The sequence below is a fragment of the Cheilinus undulatus genome, linkage group 22 (assembly GCF_018320785.1).
Source record: "Cheilinus undulatus linkage group 22, ASM1832078v1, whole genome shotgun sequence".
NCBI classification, from domain to species: Eukaryota; Metazoa; Chordata; class Actinopteri; order Labriformes; family Labridae; genus Cheilinus; species Cheilinus undulatus.
In genome coordinates this window covers 9,619,255-9,640,137 of record NC_054886.1, presented here as the reverse complement: position 1 = coordinate 9,640,137, position 20,883 = coordinate 9,619,255, and the positions used below count along the sequence as shown (strand labels likewise).

At 39.9% G+C, this 20,883-nt stretch overlaps 1 protein-coding gene across 1 annotated transcript; it reads right to left on the bottom strand.

Annotated features, from left to right (window-relative positions):
* Nucleotides 1-1,227: 1,227 nt before the first annotated feature.
* On the bottom strand, nucleotides 1,228-20,632 carry slc1a1 (solute carrier family 1 member 1). The gene is made up of 12 exons (XM_041778692.1): nucleotides 20,351-20,632; nucleotides 12,984-13,124; nucleotides 11,778-11,870; nucleotides 11,545-11,659; nucleotides 11,253-11,295; nucleotides 11,058-11,162; nucleotides 10,354-10,538; nucleotides 7,974-8,081; nucleotides 5,171-5,293; nucleotides 4,877-5,071; nucleotides 2,408-2,542; nucleotides 1,228-2,320 (listed from the first exon to the last, which is right to left on the bottom strand). Exons 1-12 carry the CDS (start codon nucleotides 20,448-20,450, stop codon nucleotides 2,080-2,082), a joined length of 1,584 nt encoding a protein of 527 aa, XP_041634626.1. The 5' UTR covers nucleotides 20,451-20,632; the 3' UTR covers nucleotides 1,228-2,079.
* Nucleotides 20,633-20,883: the final 251 nt, after the last annotated feature.

Here is a 20,883-nt window from a genome sequence, read left to right as displayed (position 1 = left end):
TCTCTAAATCAGCTGTAATTATTGGCCAATACTGGCTTTGAACATAGGCCTGTTTTGGCTGTAAATGTAGGCCTTCATTGGCTGTATATACTGTATTGGCTGTATATATACTGTAGGCCTGCATTGGACATAAATACAGGCCTATATTGGCTGTAAATATAGGCCAGTATTGGCCATAAATATAGGCCTACATTGGCTGTAAATATAAGCCAGTAGGCCTACATTTGCTATAAATATAAGCCTATATATTGGTTGTGAATATAGGTCTTTATTGGCTGTAAATGTAGGCCTTTATTGGCTGTAAATATAGGCCTATATTGGTCGTAAATATTGGCCTGTATTTACTGTAAATGTAGCCCTATATTGACTGTAAATATTGGCCTGTATTAGCTGTAAATGTAGCCCTATATTGGCCATAAATATAGGTCTTTATTGGCTGTGAATATAGGCCTATACTGGTTGTAAATAAAGGCCTATGTTGGCCGTAAATATAGGTCTTTATCAGCTGTAAACATTGGCTGTTAAATTTGTAAATATCAGTCTGTATTGTCTTTAAATAACAGCATAGATAGGCTGTAAATATCTGAATATATCTTACATAAATATTGGCCTGTATTACATTAAAACATTGGCTGTTTATGACTAAGTTTGTTGAGTGTTAGTCTTTTCTTTGGTCATCTTGTTTTTAAGGGTCCTGGGGGTCTGGGGGTTTGCTTAGCTTTTCTTAGATGCACAAGACGGCCTCCACAGAAAAACACTGGAAACCACTGGTCTAGGCGAGACTGTTGGACTCAGTAACACTGGGAAGTTTTCTTCAAACTTGTCCACTGAGTCTGGTTAGATTTCTCTTGCTGAAAAGATTCCTGTGAATCTCATAAGGGCAACACGCCTCGACCCCTTTACTTGACCAACCAATGTAATTTCACTGTCTGCTGATTGTGGACCTCACAAAAGCTTAATTTCTGCCTTTTTTAATGTAGAAATGTGATGATTTTCTAGACCCACCACATTGATGCCACTTAGAATAAATTATTTGAGATATTCTTGACTATATTCAGACAAAAACTCGTTCTTAGATTAGAGTTTTTGAAGTGTACACATAGGCCTGTTCTTTGTGTGTAATGTGAAACCATAAATGCTTTATTTAAACTTGACTATGGACTGACCTTACAGCACATCCACGCCATAGTTAAACCCTTAAATCACAGTGAAATATGGAAGCAAAAGTGAAAAAAGTCACTCCATTTACTCAGTATTCCAGTGTCTTTCCATCTTTATATCTATTAAGCAACAATGGATTTGTTTGAGAAGGTCATTTCCTAAACACAGACATGATTCATGATTATAAACTTTAAAATTAAATCATAAATGTTCTGAAAAATGTCCTCAAAGTTCACAGTGTTTCATGACTTCAGAAGCCTCCATTAACCCTTTCAGTCTTCATAAAAAACCTGCTCTCTCTGCAGCCGGCGGTAGCGTTTCTTTGACATATTGCTTCATGCAGCTTCATAAAAACTTTCTTTATGTTTGGCACAGTTTAAACATATGGATAGATATACAAGCAGTGCATTATGGGACATCAACATTCAACACTCACACAGAAGTAGGTCATTTATAAATGTTAGAGAATAACTGTCTACTGAAGGAGTAAATAAAGTGATGTTTCACATCCGGATTACTGCTTTAAGTCGTGTTTCATAGGTATTCTGTAAAATAACCACTCGTACTCACATACACTCTAAATAAACATCCTCATGCTCTCTCATGAACACAGCTCTTCTGATGAGTGCATCTTTGCAGAAAGAGCCAACTGGTTCTAAAGAAAACAGATTTCTCTTCATCTTGGCACATTCTGATAGTAAGAAGGAAGCACTTTAATCTAGTCGTGGTTGTAAATGTCCGACGTGAAGCGTGATCATCTCGGGTTAGCTTAATGGAGGCTGCTATTGCTGACGTCTGAGCTCGGATGGGGCTGGTTCAGGGAGGTTTCCTCTCTCGTCATGGTGCAGGTACATGAAGGAAGGTTTGAACACCCATAGCAGCGTGGCACTTTCTCTGCTCCTCTGAGACGCTCCAAGGCTAAAACTGGGACGTTTCAGTGAACGAGATCGCGTCAGTCTTATCGACGGTGAAGCCCCCGTTTACGTAGGATTTCTTCTCGCACTCGTCGTCATCTAAAGTGGCTTCTAGGGCGAAGGGGTTGGCGACGTCCACATCTGACGTCAGATCCATCCTCTCTAATTCCCTCTTTGATAGTTTTTGGACGATTCCGGCTCCGTACGCATCGCCAAGAACATTGATCATCGTACGGAAACGGTCCCTGAAACACAAGAACAAAAATCAATCAACAGCATCAACCAATGAAAAAAGGAAACTCTGCAGGTAGAAAGTAAGAAAACCAACTTACAGCAGCCAATCGACAGCAACGATCAGAGTGACGTCGCTTGCAGGTAAGCCAACAGCTGTTAGGACGATCACCATGGTGACAAGCCCAGCGTTAGGGACTCCTGCCGCTCCAATACTCGCCACTGTTGCTGTTATACTAAACAAATAAGACACAACACCATTAAACTCTTCAGAAAAAGAGAGAAATTAGCTCCAAGTTTAAAAAAAGGTCAGGAACAAAAGAAGAAGAGTCTTAAAACTTCATAAGTTGGATGGTCTGATAAAGTTTTTTACTTCAGTTTCCGCAGTTCTGGTCTGAATCACAGACCAGTTTTTTACATGTTTGCATAATTTCTGTGCAGCACGATAACTGTTAAGATAAAGGTTTTATACTAATATGATTTACATATATATTTTTACCATCTATTTGCATAAATCACTATGACTTTTTGAACACCATATATGCTCCCTTTTGTCCCTTTTAGCATGCTGTAGCTAAGCCAGTGTCCTGCTATCTCTGTGATGGAAAAACACTGACACCTCTACATTTCACTTTAAAAACTCCCATACAGCTCAGTTCAAAGCTTAAAATTATGCACCCTGTCAGACGGAATCAAAAAAGTTTGAGCCCTCACCTACGTGCCAAGCATGTAGGTGCTTGATGTCAGCAGACAGGTGTTTCACTAAAGCCGACAGAAAGCGGTTTCTGAATGCCCAAATGACTGGATGACACTCCCAGAAATGAACCACAGCAATTGCTAAATGGGAGACAACTGACTGCAAGCCAGTGGACACAGTGGAAGACTTCGGTCTAAAGGACATCCTCAGGCTGGCATGTGGAGACCAGTTATCTATATAAGTAACAATTGTTCATCCATACAGAACCTTTATGTAACAGATAAAGCAGCCGATCGTGAACTCCTGAGCACTGTAGATACTTGAAGTGACTAAAAACTAAAATGTCCAACAGTCCAGTTCTAACATTTTAGTCTCCTTGATAAAAACTAAACTTACTTTTCATCAGAGTTTCTGTTATAAAAGTTAACAAGCATGAGTCAAGCACTGCCATATAATTGGGATTAGCTAATCTCACCCAAGCCCTCATCAGCTGACGGCCAGCTGATTCACTCTAAGTTAGCTATTGGCTAATCCCACTCACGATGCTCCGTTTAAACTGCTCTACCATGGCTACTCTTTGATGCTCCTTTTGCAATCTGCTTTTCTGCAACCCTCCTCCACCCCAGCTCCTCCTTTATTCTGCATCTAACTCAATCAATGTCATTCTGCTGTCACTGATGCCTGCTCTGCTCTGGGTTTACTGCTGCTTCTCTCCCTACCTCAAGCTTAATCAATGAAGTAATCAAAACAGGTAATCAACAAGCATTTTTAGTCAGAGTTTCAGTTGACAAATTTAACACTGATAAAAGAGGAAAAATATCTCTAATTGGTGGAAATTTATTGCAAGAAAATCCCAGAAGTAAATGAAGACCAGTTGTCTTGTGCCTGGCTTTGGCTCCAAAGACACTATCCACTTACAGAATTGACAGACAACTACATGGATTGACACTGACTTTGTTCATCAGTTTTTGTCCCCTTTAGTTTCGTGTACCTTCACTTCAGTGTACTGCTAGCATCCCTTTTATGCCTTAATGCACAGCTGTTCAGTACACCTCAGAAACCCTGATTTCCTGAGCTAAGTGGAGCTGATTCGTGTAAATCTGCTTGCAAGTCCACTTGTGATCATGATTGATCATGGTGCTGTTGTTGTAGCTAAAGGCTAACATGCCTACCCATAATGCGGATCAAGACTGGCTATGATAGCTACTTTAAATAAAAAAACTCAATGCTTCCTGCAGCAAGACCTTACCAAGGTTAGTTTGTGTTCTTACATCAAACCAACCAAATCTGAACCTGAGTAAAAGCTGGCAGAGACCCCCTTTTTTGGTCTATACCAAGGTTTGATAGAAGTGCGACTGGTCCTACAGGTCTCTAGTGTGGAAGCTCCGAGACTTGGTGAATGGACTCAGGTTATGAGTGGATATGACTGTCAAAGTTGTCCCTTTCTTTTTGAGTTGCTCTTGTTTTTGAAGGATATTAACTTTTACTGTTCATTTCTACCTGTACTTTCCCAAACTGTGACTCTTCACCCTGTCCTTCTTTTGTTTGCTTTCCATGTTGAACTTCCTTGTTTTTATCTCAGTTTCTTCCTTTGTTTTGGATTAAAGATTGTTGGACTTCACTCTTACCCCTCTGTATTGACTAATCCAGCAGCCTCTCATACCATCTATCTACTCACAGTGTCCACTCCTACCCCTGTGTCATCTCTGAGGTCTTATGACTCACTGCATGGGTGCATCATAAATCAAGGGGTGTTGACCTCCTTCTTGACGTCATATCATGTTTGTATTTCCTTGATACCCATCAGTACTTGTATTTTATTGCATCCTCAGTAGTTTTTATTGAGTCATTTTCCATTTATGTGGTAGTGTACCTGATTGTGACAATCTGACCCACATCCAGGGAGTAGTCGTTTAGCTGGGCAATAAAAATGGCAGCCACCGCCTCATAGAGCGCTGTTCCGTCCATGTTGATGGTGGCACCAACTGGCAGGACGAAGCGAGTGATCCGCTTATCGATGCGATTGTTCTCCTCGGCACATCTGAAGGTGACGGGCAGGGTGGCAGAGCTGCGAGACGAGGAAGGGGAAAGCTCTTTAAAAATATGAGCCAAAGAGTTATCTGTTTCTGTTAAGGCGAGGTGGTGTTAGAGTAGAGTTAGAGCGGACCTGGAGGAGATCATGAGCGCTGTCACCAGAGCCTGAGCCATGCCCAACGTGAATGTGAACGGGTTCTTCCTCACGATGATGAAGTAGATGAGCGGCAGGCAGACAGTGGCGTGGATAGCGAGACTGTGGGAGAAAACAGGAAACATTACAAAACAAAATTCATCAAATCACAGAATAATATTGGTATGGCTCACAGGAGTAGCTGGTCTACAGCTGCCTCGGCCAGTTGTAAAACTGTACCTCTGGTTTGATAAACGTTAACTGTTAACCATCCATCTATTTTGTTCTCCTTATCCCAATTAACAAATTCACCATAACATCCCTCTCCCCAGCAACGTTTCCTAGCCTCTCCAGGGGGATCCTGAACCAATGCTAGAACAGATGGGATACACAATCACTGCAGCATGTTCTGGGTCTGCCCTGGGATCTCCTCCCACATGGACAAGCCTGGAAGACCTCCAAAGTTTGCCTGCAATTTTTGGCTGACCACTGAGGTCAGCCCTACAGATGGCTCTGTCTGTGACTGTGACTGACTCAGTGACTGACTCAGTGACGGTACCTTCAGAGCCACACCATACAGAGTTTGGTCTGGTTGTAGTGAAAACCCTATAATGGCTGCCTCCACTGCTGGAAATACCCCAGATATAGCTTTAGTATTGCAACCTTTTTACTGAAACTGGACCACAGCTCTGTATAAAATAAAGAATAAAAACATTCCTAAAAGCTTTTCATGTTGGGAAAGATGTTTTCACTCTTCTTCTGACCTGATTCAGCATGAGTATGTGATAGTTAAGGGGGAAAGGGTTACTTGCTATGTGAATGTTTGCATAAAAGGCCTGCTAGGGGAGTGATTAGCTCAAAATTAGCCATAACGGCACTTTTGTCAGAAATGGACAGCATTCCTTTATTAAAGCACACTCAGAGAGCAACACAGAAAGCTTTCTGCAACAGAAAACAATATTGTCACTTTTCTGACAACCTGCTTTGGCATGAGTATGTGATAGTTACAGGGAAAGGGTTAGTTGTTGTGAGTGATTGTATACACGGCCTGCTAATGGAGTGATTAGCTTTGACTTAGCTGCAGCAGCAGTTTGTCTGAACTAGACGACATCTCTTTATTTAAACATGTAGAGAGCAACATGCTTTCCATGACAAAAAGATGTTTGTGCTGCCAGCGCTCTACTGCTGGTCTGCTTTGGTATGGGTTTCCAATCATTACGATGGGCTTGTCCAGTATATCTAGGGCCTGCTAGTGCATTAGCGGTTAGCTTGGATGTTGCTGTAGGAACGCCTGGACTACTTTTCTGGTTAAAACCAGAGCAGAGGCCACACCGAAAGCTTGTCTTGGCAGAGAAGATGTTTTGCACGTCTCCTAGTGATGTGTCCCCTCCCTGCACAAAAACAGCACAGAATAAAGGGAGGATATTTCCTCCTCACTGTTCTGCCAACATTAGCGCTGTGGCTGAATAGATGTGTCTGTGTTGTGGGCGTGTGTTTCTGTGTAGCCAATCAGATGGGGATAGCACAATATTGGCTCTCAAGGATTTCTAATTTTTGTTGCTGTGGTGTTGCAACAGAAATTGATGTTGTTCAGTTTCTCTAGTATGGTATTAAAGTTTGAAATTCCGGTATAATGACAACCTTAAATTGGCTAGTTAATGTGGTATTGAATACAAAACAACCAAACCAAGGTAGAAGTAAAACAACAAGGTCTTCTTCTGTTTGTGGAGCCAGACCAGGAGAGGTACTTAAAACCTTGATAAAGCTTTTAAATGGTCAGTGGTCTAGAGCCTTTAATCCCAACCTTGGGTCTGGGCCCCCCTTGGGGGGCACCAGAGATTTCAGGGGGGGCGGGATGGCCTGTGTGCTTAGGTTCACCCAAACTACCTAAAATCATGCTAAAACCCATATGGATGGTTCATATCAAGGTCTTTTGCTAGTAACACATGTGGTTTGGGCTACTTTGTTTGGCTTTAAACAATGAAAACAATTCATATTGATGTGGATTTTGACAGCATAATGTCACTTTTTCCGTGTGGGTCCTGGGAGGGGTGCAGCTCTTCCTAGGTATGTAAGGGGGGTGCTCAGTGAAAGAAAGGTTGGGAACCACTGGTCTAGAAGACCTCCAAAGGAAGACTTCTGATTGACCAGGCTCCTCAAATATCTCTCTTTGTCCTTTCAGTCACTGTACACTGACGTCAGTAGCCCTAAAACCAGCCAAGGCCATGGGAATCTCCCCAGTTTTCCAGATTAGCCACAACCCTGCTCTCATTGTGTTCTTGGACATTTTTGTCATGACAAATCCCTCATGAGGTATTAAAGATAAATATGTTCATGGGATTTCCCATTTTTTGACATATATAAAGATTTTAATAAAAGTATTTCTTTGTTTTTCAGTTTATATTGCATTGTAGTTTTAATCACAGCCACCGTGATTCACTGCTGTTAGGAAATAATGCTTTAAGAAGTGTAAAGGTATAAGGATGATGCTGCACCCAGGACGTTACCACAAAGTTTGTTCATATCATCACAGGAACACGGAGAACCCCGGCCTCACCTCATGACCCTCCTGATGGCGATTTACTGTACGCTCTTTATTGGTGTCGCTCAGATTTAGAGGCGTGAGCACGGCTTTCATTACTGCATCTGCAGGTCGAGCAGTTTTAAATGTCCTTGGCCCTTATCAGCGCCCACACAGAGCTCACATTTTACTGTATCACTGGACGGAGAATCGGCCCAAATGTCAGCCGTAAATCTCTGAGTGTGGAGTGGGTGGATACAGAGTAATGGGACAGCAGCTTACCCACTCAGCACGGTCACCATATAAAGACCCATCTTCCTGAAGATCTCCCAGTCCTCCACCTCGATGATCTTTGCAGCAATTAGGAACAAAATCCCAACTGGCATGTAGCTGAAAAACACATCAATGTTACAGTCATTCTAGTCATATAAACAGAGATTATGGCAATTTTTTATACATTCTCATTTCAAAACAACTTTCTACGTATTTCAGTCATGCTCTTCTGCTCCACAAGACTCTGTTCTTCTTCCATAAAAAAAATCATGTTTAAAACAAAGCAGTAACTTTACTGTTGATAATTCAGTAAAGAAAACATTTATAATAGAAGTGTAGAAATAAAAATAGGTGATATCCATTGATTAAATGCAACCTTTAAACACTGCATACCCTACAGCATTTTTATTTTACAGTTTAATTTTCCATAATGAGGGAGAAAAGCTGTTAAAAATGGCCTTCCTAGTTCACTCCACAAGCAACTTGCAAGGGAATCGCCTGCAGGTCCAGGGAGGTATTGCCACTTTTTAACAGCCTTTCTCCCTCTTTATGTGAAATCCATCCATGAAATAAAAACAGTGGTTTACTGTTTAGTAAATACACTCCTGAAGTGTAGCTTTTGTTTAAAAGACTCCTCAGTTTTTCTTAAAGGTTATTAATTGTGCTTTTTGCTTTTATTGGACAGGTCATTTGGGGAGAGAAAGGAAACATGGAGTAAGAATGTGGAAGGGACACGGACCAAACAGCACCAGGATTCAAACCAGCAACCAGTGGTTTGAAAACTGTAGCCTCTGTATATAGGCACCTGCTCTACCAAGTAAGCTGAAACAGCACCCAAAAGAAAAAAAAACAAACAAAATAAAAAAATTCCAGCTCAGAGACCTCTCTGATACAGCCCTCTCCCATACAGACCTCTTGCCTCCGTCCCATAGCAGCGTGTATTTGCAGTGGCAGACTAATTGGAAACAATTATTTTATATGGGTAGGAGAGGTGTTATCATCACCTTCAGTAGGTTAGCTAAAAAGATGAAGAAGAAGTAGAAGAAAAAAACGTAGGTCGGAGTTAATCTCATCAGTAACCAAGAAAAAAAACATTTAAAAGGCATTGTCCCATCCACAACTTAAATATAAAATATACAATTATTTATAAATGTATATTTAACCAAGTATATTGTCTTAATTTGATATAAAATACAAATTTAAAATGAACATGAAAGTGCATTTCATGTATCCTGACACAATCTTTTATTTTGAAAATTATAAGTATTTCCTCTTGATTTAATATGACACATACAAAATAAACACACAATGGGACCAGATGTGATCCTTTTTTTGAAAATTGGAGCTATTGCCTCATAATTTAATTTAAAATATGACCATAAATAGACAATCAAAGTAAAGTAACCAAATTTAGAAGCTCCTGAGTTAGCCAAATGTGATCTTAAGAAATCATTTGTTTTGAAAATTAGACGCTCATGGAGCCAAATATGAACCAACAGGATCTTTTATCTTGCAAATTAGAAGCTCATTTTGTGGCTTCCTGGTTGCCTCCTGGAGGTCTGTATGTGAGAGGCTGTATCAGAGAGGTCTCCAGGCTGCAGCCATACACTCTTGGGTCTCTTCTTCTCTTGGGCTAAATGCCAGCCACATACCACAGTGCCACCTGCTGTTTTGGAATCTGTAGTCTCATCAAGTGGAAGAGCGTCTTTTATTATTGGTGTATGTTATTGGTGAATATTTTATAATTGGAATGATAAAATTATCTGAAATACTTGCAATATACAGTACAGATGCTTATTGTGAATCCCTAATCCAGATATTTAAGTATATATTTCAGAACTAAAATGTCAAGCCTTAGAGAACACTCTTAAGTAGAAGGAATGACAATGAAGAAAGAGACTTCAGCTGACTTAAGTCTGTAGGTACAGACTAAAACAACACAAACATTATTCTACCATTTATTAATTAAATCATGGTTTATGCTCTGTATCCTGACATTTAATTATCATTTTGAATTCACAGGTTTTTTTTTTTGTTGTAAAATATAAAATTTAGATATTTACAACATCTTTGGTAATTTAAAAAAAAAATGGTAGGACATTTCATCCAATCAAACTCAAATGAGATAGATGTGTATTCTCTCCACTCCCAGTCTGATGTCTGCAATAACAGCAACATGCAGCAAGTGTGCTCACTTTGTAGAGCGTCTTTGTCAGCCTGTTTGGGGCTTTAAAACAAGCAGTGAGCTGTAACTGAGTGATTTGGTCCATCTTTAGTCCAGCACTGCAGCTGTTCATATTTAAAACCAAACATATGACCACCATTTCACGTAGCTTCTATTTTCTGTCCCTTTGGAAGCCCAGACCTATAAGTTATTCTTTCCACATACCACATGATGATCTGGACCAGTTTCATGGTTGCTTCATTTAAGGCATCGAAGAACTCGAGGAGGATTCGTCCTTTCTCGCCCATCTTCCCAATGACGAGGCCGAAGGCAACACAGAACACAATCAGCCCCAACACGTTGATGCCATCGGAGTACGCCCCGATGATTTTATAATCCTTGGTAATGTTCTGCAGAGAGGAAACAAGGAGACGATTCTTCCAGAGAAGCAACACCAGGCCAAGAAGCTGCTTTCACGTCTCTAAAGAGCCATTGATAAGCTTTTCACAGGATCACACACCGCTGACCCACTGCCACTTACAGCTCATTATTGGGTCTTCTGATGCGTTCAGATCTAATGGAGGTTTCCAGGTGCAGAAACATGAAACGGTAAGTGACGTAGGTGGATAAAACAAGGAAGTCTTTGTATGTTGGGGTTAAAACTACAACACTTCATGGGTGATCACAACTGGAGGACACATCAGAAAAAATCTACATGATCTTAGTCCCAACCAGTCAATAAGGCTGCTTGTTACGCTTCAAAATAATAAAAAAGACGCCCTAATTTAGAAATACAGACAGAGAGAGCAGCCTCCACATTAGAGGGGTACCTTTATTGTCATATGCAAAAATTGGACTAGTTAGAAGTAAGAATCTGTTGTTTTAAGGTAATGACTGCTCTGCATGGAGAGAGAAAGGTGTTTACTTACCTCTACAACAGAGATGAGAGTCGTTGTGAGTGGTGGGATGGTGGTGGTGGTGGTGGTGTTGGATGAAACTCTTGGAGGCTCCAGCTCTTTACGTTTGGTCTTATACTGAAGGGAAGTTCATCAAACATGGTTAGATCCCTGCAGCTCCACTGTGCAATCACAGGATTCAGACAATAGATGTGCAAACCTTCCTACCTGCTGAAAACATGCCTGTACCAGGTTTTCTGGAAACATGTTTCTGATGAAGTAATATAGCAGACATTAGCACAGATTCTTTAACAGATGATTTACTGCATTAACTCTTTATGTAAGTAAGATGCAGTCCAAAGAAGTGCCAAGACGGTGTCACTAAAATGCAGTGGGTGATAAAGCAGCAGATAAACATGTCAGCCGTGGGCGTACAACAAAAAATGAACAAACTTGAGAAAATGGTCTTTGAAAATGAGGCACAGTAGATTCCTACTGGTTCCTATTACTAAGAACTCACCTGACGAGGTCCAGCAGTGTGTCAACTGTGGTGACGTTAGGCGTGGTCCCCGCTCTGTCAATGTGCTCAGCTGTCTGAGAGACTCCAGGTTTGATGGTCATCACCAAAATAATACCTAAAAGAGGAGGAAAACCCTCAGGACAACACCATCTGAGAGACTTAACTCTCGTGACTGAGAATTAGAAACATGAAATCTGTGGGTAGAAACGGAGCGAGGGACAAAATTAACTCACCAAGGATAACGGCAATGATGGTTGTGGAGAAGTAATAAATCACAGCTCGCAGGCCGATCTTTCCTGATACTTCAGAGTCCAGGGCTGCAACACCTGAGGATAAAACAATGATATGAAAAAGGATTGTAACTTTTAAAGCTTATCTCAACAGGTAACAGATATGGGGGTTTCTAAATAAAGGATACATAAATAAAAACAAACATTTTCTAAAGTCCATCCATTAATCCATTCATCCATCCATCCAACAATCAAGTCAACCATGCATCCAGTTTTCCAGCTGTATGGCCATCCATCTGTCTGTGAACATACCCATTCAATAATCAATCTATCTATCAAGCCACAACCCATCCATCCAACCATCCATCTGCCAATCCATTGATCCATCCATCCATCCATCCATCCATGTGTCCATCCATCGAGTAATCCAACCATCCATCCATCCACCCCTGCATCCATTCATCCATCCAGTCTTCAATCCATTCACCCATCCGTCTGCCCATCAATCCATTTTTACATCCATCAATTATTCCATCCATCCATCCATCCATCCAGCCATCCATCCATCCATTTTCTTTGTTGTTGCAGTGGCAACATGACATCTCTAGCAAAACATCCCAGCTCCTCCTGAGAGATTCTGGGTATTTCCAGCCCAAATGGGAGGTATAATCTCTTCACTTAGCTCTGGGTCCACCCCAAGGTCTCCTCCCAGTTGGCTGTTTCTAAAAACCTCCACAGGGAAACCACAAGAAGAAATTCTTGTATTTAAAGATTTATTTTCTTTTTATGCCCTCAGTCATTTGGGGGGACAGTGCATAGAGTCAGACACAGGGATCAGAGAGGGTAATGGGGACTCAGGAGCGCAGTGTATGCGTGGAAAGGCTTTTAATTGCAATACACCTCTTTGACCAAGAGCCAAACCTGTCCACAGAAATGGGACATCCTGACCAACATTCACCTTCTTGTGATGCTTTAAAGTTTCTTAACAAGTTATCATTGAGTTCAAAAGTTTCCTGAAAATCTGACTTAATTCAATTGGCACATCCACATTGGTAAGAAATACGAAAAGGCTTATTATATTAAGAAAAGGGTGTTTACAGTTTGAAACCTTTTACTAAAGAAGCAACAAAAATTGAATATTTGGGGAAATTTGTGACTTCAATGGCGGCGTTGCTAAGATTACAACCACAGAAGTCATGTTGAAGTTACCTGTAATCATGCTGGAAATAATCAGTGGTAGGATGACGAGTTTCAGCATCCTCATCAGGACTTCTCCAGGAAAACCAAAGTACTGTTTGTGGAGGTGTGAGAGGGACGAATACTCTCTGACCACGACACCCAAACTGATCCCTGAAACATGGAAACAGACAGAAGAGTAACACAACACAAAGTAGATGGTTACAGGAGCATATTTACATGGACAAGCTCATGGCTGCTTCATTATAAGGAGGGCAATTATAGGTGCTGCATCTAAAAAATAAAGACTTGGCTCTGCAGAACAATCTAACTATTGCCCAGCTCAGTGAAATTTCATCTGCGGAGGATTAATGAAGCTCAGCACACACTGGTTCATATCTCACAGCTATAAAACACACATGTGACTCTCAACGATTTAATGAACTCCACACAATCATTTGTGTTATCATGCAAACACAGAGCATCATAAAGATGACTGTAAAATCAGTGCTGAATCTGCAAACCTTACTCTCTTTCTATACGTGTTTAAATGAAGGTTTCAGTGCTGTAATATTGCACATCATTACATTGCTTTGAAATAAAACTGAGGATTAAAGCAACAACATGCAGGAATTTGGTTTAGTTGGTCTTACCACTACATTTCCTGCTTGTACAGAAAACCGTGGTGACTGTTACAAGTGAATTCTGCCGGAGAGTGAGCTGATAAATATTGATCATCAGTTGATTATACTTAAATTTTTTGCAAAAAAGACGGCAATCGGAATTTTTCACATGTACGCCCACCAAGAAGGATATGGATGAGGAAATTCACATTAGTTTTGCCTGGGAAAAATTGTTTCAAAAGTTCATTCAAACGCTTTTAGAACAACGCTGCAAATCAGATTAAATTCTGATATGACGTGCTGCAATTTACAAATCACAAAAGTTGCAATATTTTTTAACTTGAAATGTGTCAAAATACCAGTTTTATTTATCCATCTTTGCAGCTGCAGAGATTTTATGCACATTATGCAAACATTCAACTGTCAACACAGTGGCCCATTTAAATAAGACATACTGCTGGCAAAGCTTCACCTCCTCCACCCCAGCCTCCGCCTTTATAGCCTGAAGCTTGTTGCACCCTCATATTCAGATTCATACTACAATGGATAATTGATTCTGAATTAATTTCATTGTTTTTAACACACATTGTCATTACTGTAACATCCATATGGGGGTTTCTAACTATGCACGCCCTAGAGCGGGGCTATTCAATGATATATTCAATTGAGCCAAATTTTAAAATCAAGAAATGTAGCCGGACTGGACATGTTCGGCACCCAGTAAGCAGCTGGTAATGTCAAGTTTGGAATCAATACAGATCAATTTGATGAAAAATATGCATTTTTTATTCATAGTCTCCCTTTTAAATTTACTAACATGACAAAAGTACATAAAAAAAGTGCATAAAAACACAGCAACAGAGCTATATTTCAACATAACCTGAGGTAGCATAAATGTTTTTTTCCACTTGAATAAAAAAAATAAATAGAATGAAAAAAAATAAAATGAACTTCTGTAAATAATAATTTTGGTCACATCTCTCCCAGGCATATCTTAAAGTGCATAAAACTAGATTTGCACAGTTGTAGCTACAGTTGAAAAGGACGCTTTATACTCTGTATTTTGGGCCTACTTCTGTCAGCATGGCTAGCCATACTTCAAAACAATGCAGTGCATTGTGGGTAGACTGTTGATAAGCTACACAGAGTGTTGCATTTACGGTCTGAAATACTGTGGGAATTTATGAAAACTTGCAAAACAGGTTGCCCTCTGCATCTCTGGCATGACCACAGGCTGGGCCACTGGGGGTTGGTTCTGGGCCTAATGTGGCCTCACGGCTGCTAATTGTCTAGGCCTGCCCTAGAGAGTCAAAGCAGCTGCTGACTAACCCAGAGAGCATCTTTTGAGCAGAGCCTTCTCTGCCAAGTAAAACTGCATATCCATCTTGCAATAAAATGGTTAAATATATGATGAGCATGTTCCTGACTAAATGTAGGTTATAATATAGAATGATTTATTGCTTAAATCTTTTGAGGAATATGTAAAAAGAGGAACCTAAGAATATTTGCATATTTAATAGCAATCTTAATAATGGGGATGGAAATTGCAATTAGATTATTTTTTGCAAATCATTCAGCCCTAATGGGAAATCTCCCAGAAGGCCTTGGGAATCACTGGCAAGATTTGAAAATTAAGACAACAATCCCTTTGATTTGGATAAAGTATTTTAAAAAGTACTTATAGTAGAAATGTCCTGTATTGTTTGCACATCTGTTTACATAAATGCTGTGGACTACTGATGACATGTCAGGAGCTTTAAAGGTCGTCCCATTTTGTAGGGGACGGCTTAACCACTACATCTTGTATCTGTTTCAGTTGGGCACTGAAAATCGAGGGGTAAGGGTAAAAGTCAGAAATGGGACTAAGCAACAATTTCTCAGTAAGCAGGTGGTGGAGCATCTTGAAGCTAGACTGGTGATTTTTGGGCCAATTTTGGGGGGTGACTTCCCCCATATATCACTTTTACATATCAAACACGTTTGATATGATATTTACATCTGTGGATTGGGCTGGCCCTGTCAGAGTACCCACAACAGCCAATGACGTACACACTGCATGTGAGAAAACAGCTGCCAAAGTTACACAGTGCTGAAAGCAGGCGACCGGGGCACTCTTACCATTTGTTGAATATTTTACTGTAAGGTATCACTGCAAATTTGCCTCTGATGCTTGCCTTTTTTAGCGTTAGAACCTAGCTGGTTGCCATGGTATAAAATGTTTGTAAGGAAAGTAGTCTAATTCAGCAGCTTCCACCATAGATCATCAAAGATGGGCCTTTTCAAGCCCACCTCATCATTGTTGCACAACCTGCTTTGGAAAATATCTAGCCTCTGCCTACGTCTCTGCAGATTTTATAATGCCCTAAAAACATGAATGCTTCCTGCCTCGTCTGTCACATTTTGAATACTTTATGATCATTTCTTGTTAAATATATCCACAAACCTCTGATTGTCATCAGATGGAACGGTTTGGAGCTATACTTGTGTTCTGCTGCATGTCTATTGCCTGCCTTTCCTTATTTCAGAGATGACCCAGTCCATTCTCCTTCACTTTACAGCTCATATTATATAATAAAGACTCCCTCTATGGTTTTACAGCAGAGGCAGACGGTAAAATGCTTCCTCTCAGCCCACGGATGATGTTTTGTAACTCAACCTTGAACTGAGTCAAGTTAAAAAACAAAGATAGTGAGGTGGAAGAAATGTGGACCTCGGGGAAAATGACAGAATTGTTCCTGTGACTAAACCCAGAGAGAAGAACCACAGTGACCGGCTTTATAGCCTTTATACATGTGTTTATATGTTACCCTGCAGTGTAGCAACCATGAAGTCAAAACTTTAGATAGGAATTAATTTGTTACTCATTGGATTTTAATTCTGGATCTTAAACTTCAGCTTTCTAAGTGTTTTTGTTTGTTTGTTTGTTTGTTTTTTTGCAGGACTTGCAAATACAGGTAAAGCTTGTGGAAACATTTAACCCCTTATGGATGTGAGATTATGGCCCAGTTTTGATTCTTGCAGATGCATGCTAATGCTATTTAATTTCTTATTTTATTCCAGCCTCTTCTGGTACATCATAAGCTATTATAGCAGTTTATCAGTCAACATAGTATGGATTATTCTTTTCAATTCTTCACAAACGATTAGAGGATAAAAATTAGGTTATAGGTGAAAAGGTATAACATGTGACATGTTTATTTGAGTTTACACTAGACATTATAGACCCTTTGAAGTCTCGTGGTCTGTGCTGGTAGGTCCTACCCCTATCTGGACAGCAAAGCGGCATGAAACTTACAACATACCAGAGCTAGATAAATAATCTTGTCCGCAAATTCCCCACTGTAATGTTTGTAGTGCACACTTCATTCACGGAAAGTAAAAAAAAAAAACACTTGAGATGCCAGTATCAGACACCTGCAAAGCATTTTATAAAGTGTGTAAAGCATTTTCAAAAGCAGTGTCTCAGTTTAACAGAAACACTGAACGTACGGTTTTGACACAATTAAAAAAAAATAAAATTGAGGACTTTTTAAGACCTAAACTGAGAAAAATTAATGCCACATTTTGCACAGCAAACAGTTAAAATTGACAAGAGTGTGGAATTTATTGATAGATGGTACCAGGACTGAATTTTCCTATTGAACTGTTAATAAAATGTCAAATGGTATAGGGCTAAGAAATATTTGGCCATAAATGCCCAAATATGATTATTTCTGCCTCATTTTATGCCTCAGTTTGATCAGTATGCTCTATTATGTTTATTAAAACACATTTTTGCAGATGTGCAGAGCTGATTCCAAACAGTAGCTGCGTTTCCATCACCTTTAGAAATGCACAAAATCTAAGTAGTGTAATAAAAAAGCTGGTAATGGAAACACATGAATTTCAAAAAACCTTACAAATATCGCTAAAAAGTTTTTAAGCTCTCATAATGAGGTTTTTTTAGACATTTCAATACAGAAGTATATCACAAAAGTGCAATGAAAACACAAGGACCCGTGTCAGTAGTTGGATATTTCCTTCTGTGAGGCACTAACTTTTAATATTGACTGTAAATCTCAAAATTGTTGAAAAATACAACAAAAAATCGGATCATTGCATCAATTGGATGATAATCAAAACTTTATTTCCAGTGAAATTGAAAAATAGCATTACTACAGTATATTTTATAGCTGTCTCACCACCATAGACTGTGAAAAGAATTGGACAAAGCCTGTGTGTCATCAGCTAACAGCAGACAAGAGCCCGCCCACTGAGCTCGACTTCCTGTCAGCTAAGCTAGCACCAAAGCTATCATTCTGGATGACAGATAGGTAGCTTCTGCCTATCAAGCTATCTGCCAGTCAAATGAGACCTGCTAATCAGTGAGTAGTGAGGATTTTATATTATATATTTAAACAGCCCACCCTGTACAGTGTGTGCTCATGAAGACAGTAGCTAATAAACCTGTAAACCAGTTTATTTCTAACGTAAAAAAACAGCTTTTTAACATGTGTTGTCCACGTGACTTTGGTGTTTCTGCAGCCAGCCTCAAGTGGACACTTGCCATATTGCATTTTTTTGCACTTCTGCATTGGCTTCATTTTTCAGGACCAGCGGTTGCTGCTTGTTCACCACTCAGAAGTTACATGTACTTCATAGGAAAATAGCGCCATCTAGGTTTGTACACTAAGCATGATAAACTGCTTTTAATAAAATCAGTGGTTTTATGCAAAGATTTTAAAAACTGTTAATATAATGGGAGTAAATGGGACATTTTTGTCCACAAATGGCTTATTAGGGAGTAAAATCTTAAATCAGATGCTACAAAAAATATGCATGCATTAAAAACATTTTCTTGATCATTTTTAAGACATCCAAGGCTGTAATTTAAAGAAATACCCCACCATTTTTTGTGTCATTTTTCATATAAAACAGTGATATGTGCAGGTCACAACTTGTCCACGAGAGCGTTTTGGAGTTGTTTGATTGTGTATTTGATGAGTTTGATGAAGGAAAGCTGGAATATCGTCTGCTTACATTGAGTTGGCACAGCAGGTCCGAACTCGACAGCGGCCAATCTAAAAACAGCTTGCACTTACAACTGAAGGTAACGAACCTATTACTAAGACTATAGGAATTATGGCAATGGGCGAATTTGCCAAAATGTTGAAGAATCCCTTCAAAGGGTTAAAATCCTGATCATTTAAGATTTTGTGGTTTTGATTAGGACTGAAGTTGACTGACAGATTTAAGTCAATAGAAACTGCAAAACATAATCTGTAAATTTATAGCAGTTATTAAAAGTGGGAATATTTGTCCACAAAAGGCTTAGGGTGCAAACTCCTTTATCTGAAACACTACTCAACAACTAATCATGGTTGATAAAAATCCCCCAGCCACCTGATATTTATATTTTTAGAAAATAGCTAATTTTCTGTCATTTATCATTTAAAACAACAGTGACTTTTATGTTTTCAAACTTGCATTTAAATTATCTTAAATTCCCCAAATATTCCAATATTTGGTAGTTTTAAAAGGAGGTTGAAGAAAAGAGTTCATATGGAAAAACTGGGGAAGAAATATTTCTATATAATTTTCTAAATAAATGTTTTAACAGTGTCCAGTGTGGATCCTTGGGCAGGATCCTTCATGCCAGGAACACCTGTCCCAGATGTAAGTCGTTTTGAATGAAAGTGTCTGGTAAGTGACATTGTAACAATTTTATTTTGCACTGACTAAAATAAAAACCCTTTAAAAATGCTTGGATTGGAATTTCAAAATTGATCAAATAAAACTCCATGCCATTTGCAGCCACACAGACAAAATAACTGCAAATTTGAAGTAAAACATTCACCCTTTTGGACAAAAATGTCCAGCATGATACAGAAGGGTTAGGAGGCTCCTTTTAGTGAGAAAAATGAAAAAAAAAAATGAAAAATCTTCTTGTCAGACACTCCTGGTGCCTTATCATCTCCCTCTTTACTTGCTCCTAGTCCATGACAGAGAGGAAAATATGAACAGAGTGACGGGGAAATGCCACACTGTGTTGTGCTGCATCTCACTACATTTCTTGTGAATTGTTGAGATAGTACGATAATAATTGGTGTAATCAGGCAGATATTGTCCCTGATGCTTGCTTGGGTTGTGTACTATCAGGGCATGCTTAAATATGTAGTGCACAGAGAAAAGAGGTACAGAAGGGGGCGCCAAATCCACACAACCCAAAAGTTTCTCTGGAGCTTTAAAATGTTCCTCTTTTATTCGTCTGCATAGATTAGACACGCAGCAGACAAACTAACTCTAGTTGGATGAATAAAGGGTTAGCATTCTAAGGTAACATGACAAAAGTATGAGTAAAAACTAAATTTAAATGGTATTCCTGAAGCCTTCCTGTTTGAAACACCTGCTGATAGCTGCTACTTTACATCCTCTGTGCACTGACTCCTCAGAGCGCCATCATCTGTCCCTTTAGTCTGGTCACGTTTGACTGAGACACATCCAGACACACCGGGGGGAGAGGACAGAGGCTACACACTCTGCACACAGCCTGCATTAATTTATTTAATGATGTATAATCATGAAAAAAATGTTTGATGTCTTTAACACGCTTTTAGTGTTGCTGTTTGGTCCTGCAGAGGGATGCAGATGCAGAAGAGGATGATTTATTCAGCAGTGACAGCAGCTGAGAGCAGCACTGAATGGTAAAAGGATGCACGCATCAACAGCAGCGAGGATGAGAATAAAATGGTGACATTAATAAAAAGCATCACATATTTCAAGCATGCACCCACATACCGAGCAGCACAGAGATAATCGTGGCAATCAGCAGCCAGTTCCTCCTCAGCAAGCCTTTGAAATTCACGCCTCGTCTCTCTTTGTTCCCCATCATGTCCATGGTGCTCCTCTTCCTCCTAAAAAAAGGGAGAAACGGCGACGACGACCCCCGTGGAGACACAAAGGAGACCGTCAGAGAGTCAGCAGCAGACAACACAGAAGAGGGCGAGGAGGAGGAGGAGGCTGGAGAAGCCGTGGTGCTTCAGGGAGCAGAGGATGCAGCCGTCAGACGCTGCTGATGGCTGGCACACTGAATGTTAGAGTGTGAGTGTGCAGGAGACAGAGGGAGCAGGAGAGGGAGGGGGACAGTCTCCTTCTCCCTCCTCCTCCTCCTCCTCCCTTCCCCCACTCTACAAGGTGTCACTGACATTTCCTCATTTTTTATCTCTGACACCAGCCGCTGTTGTTGGCAGGTGGAGGAATTAGGAGTACAATTAAAGGGCAATGCTTAATTTTTTTCTCACAATTCATCTAATTATAATGTTATAATGATC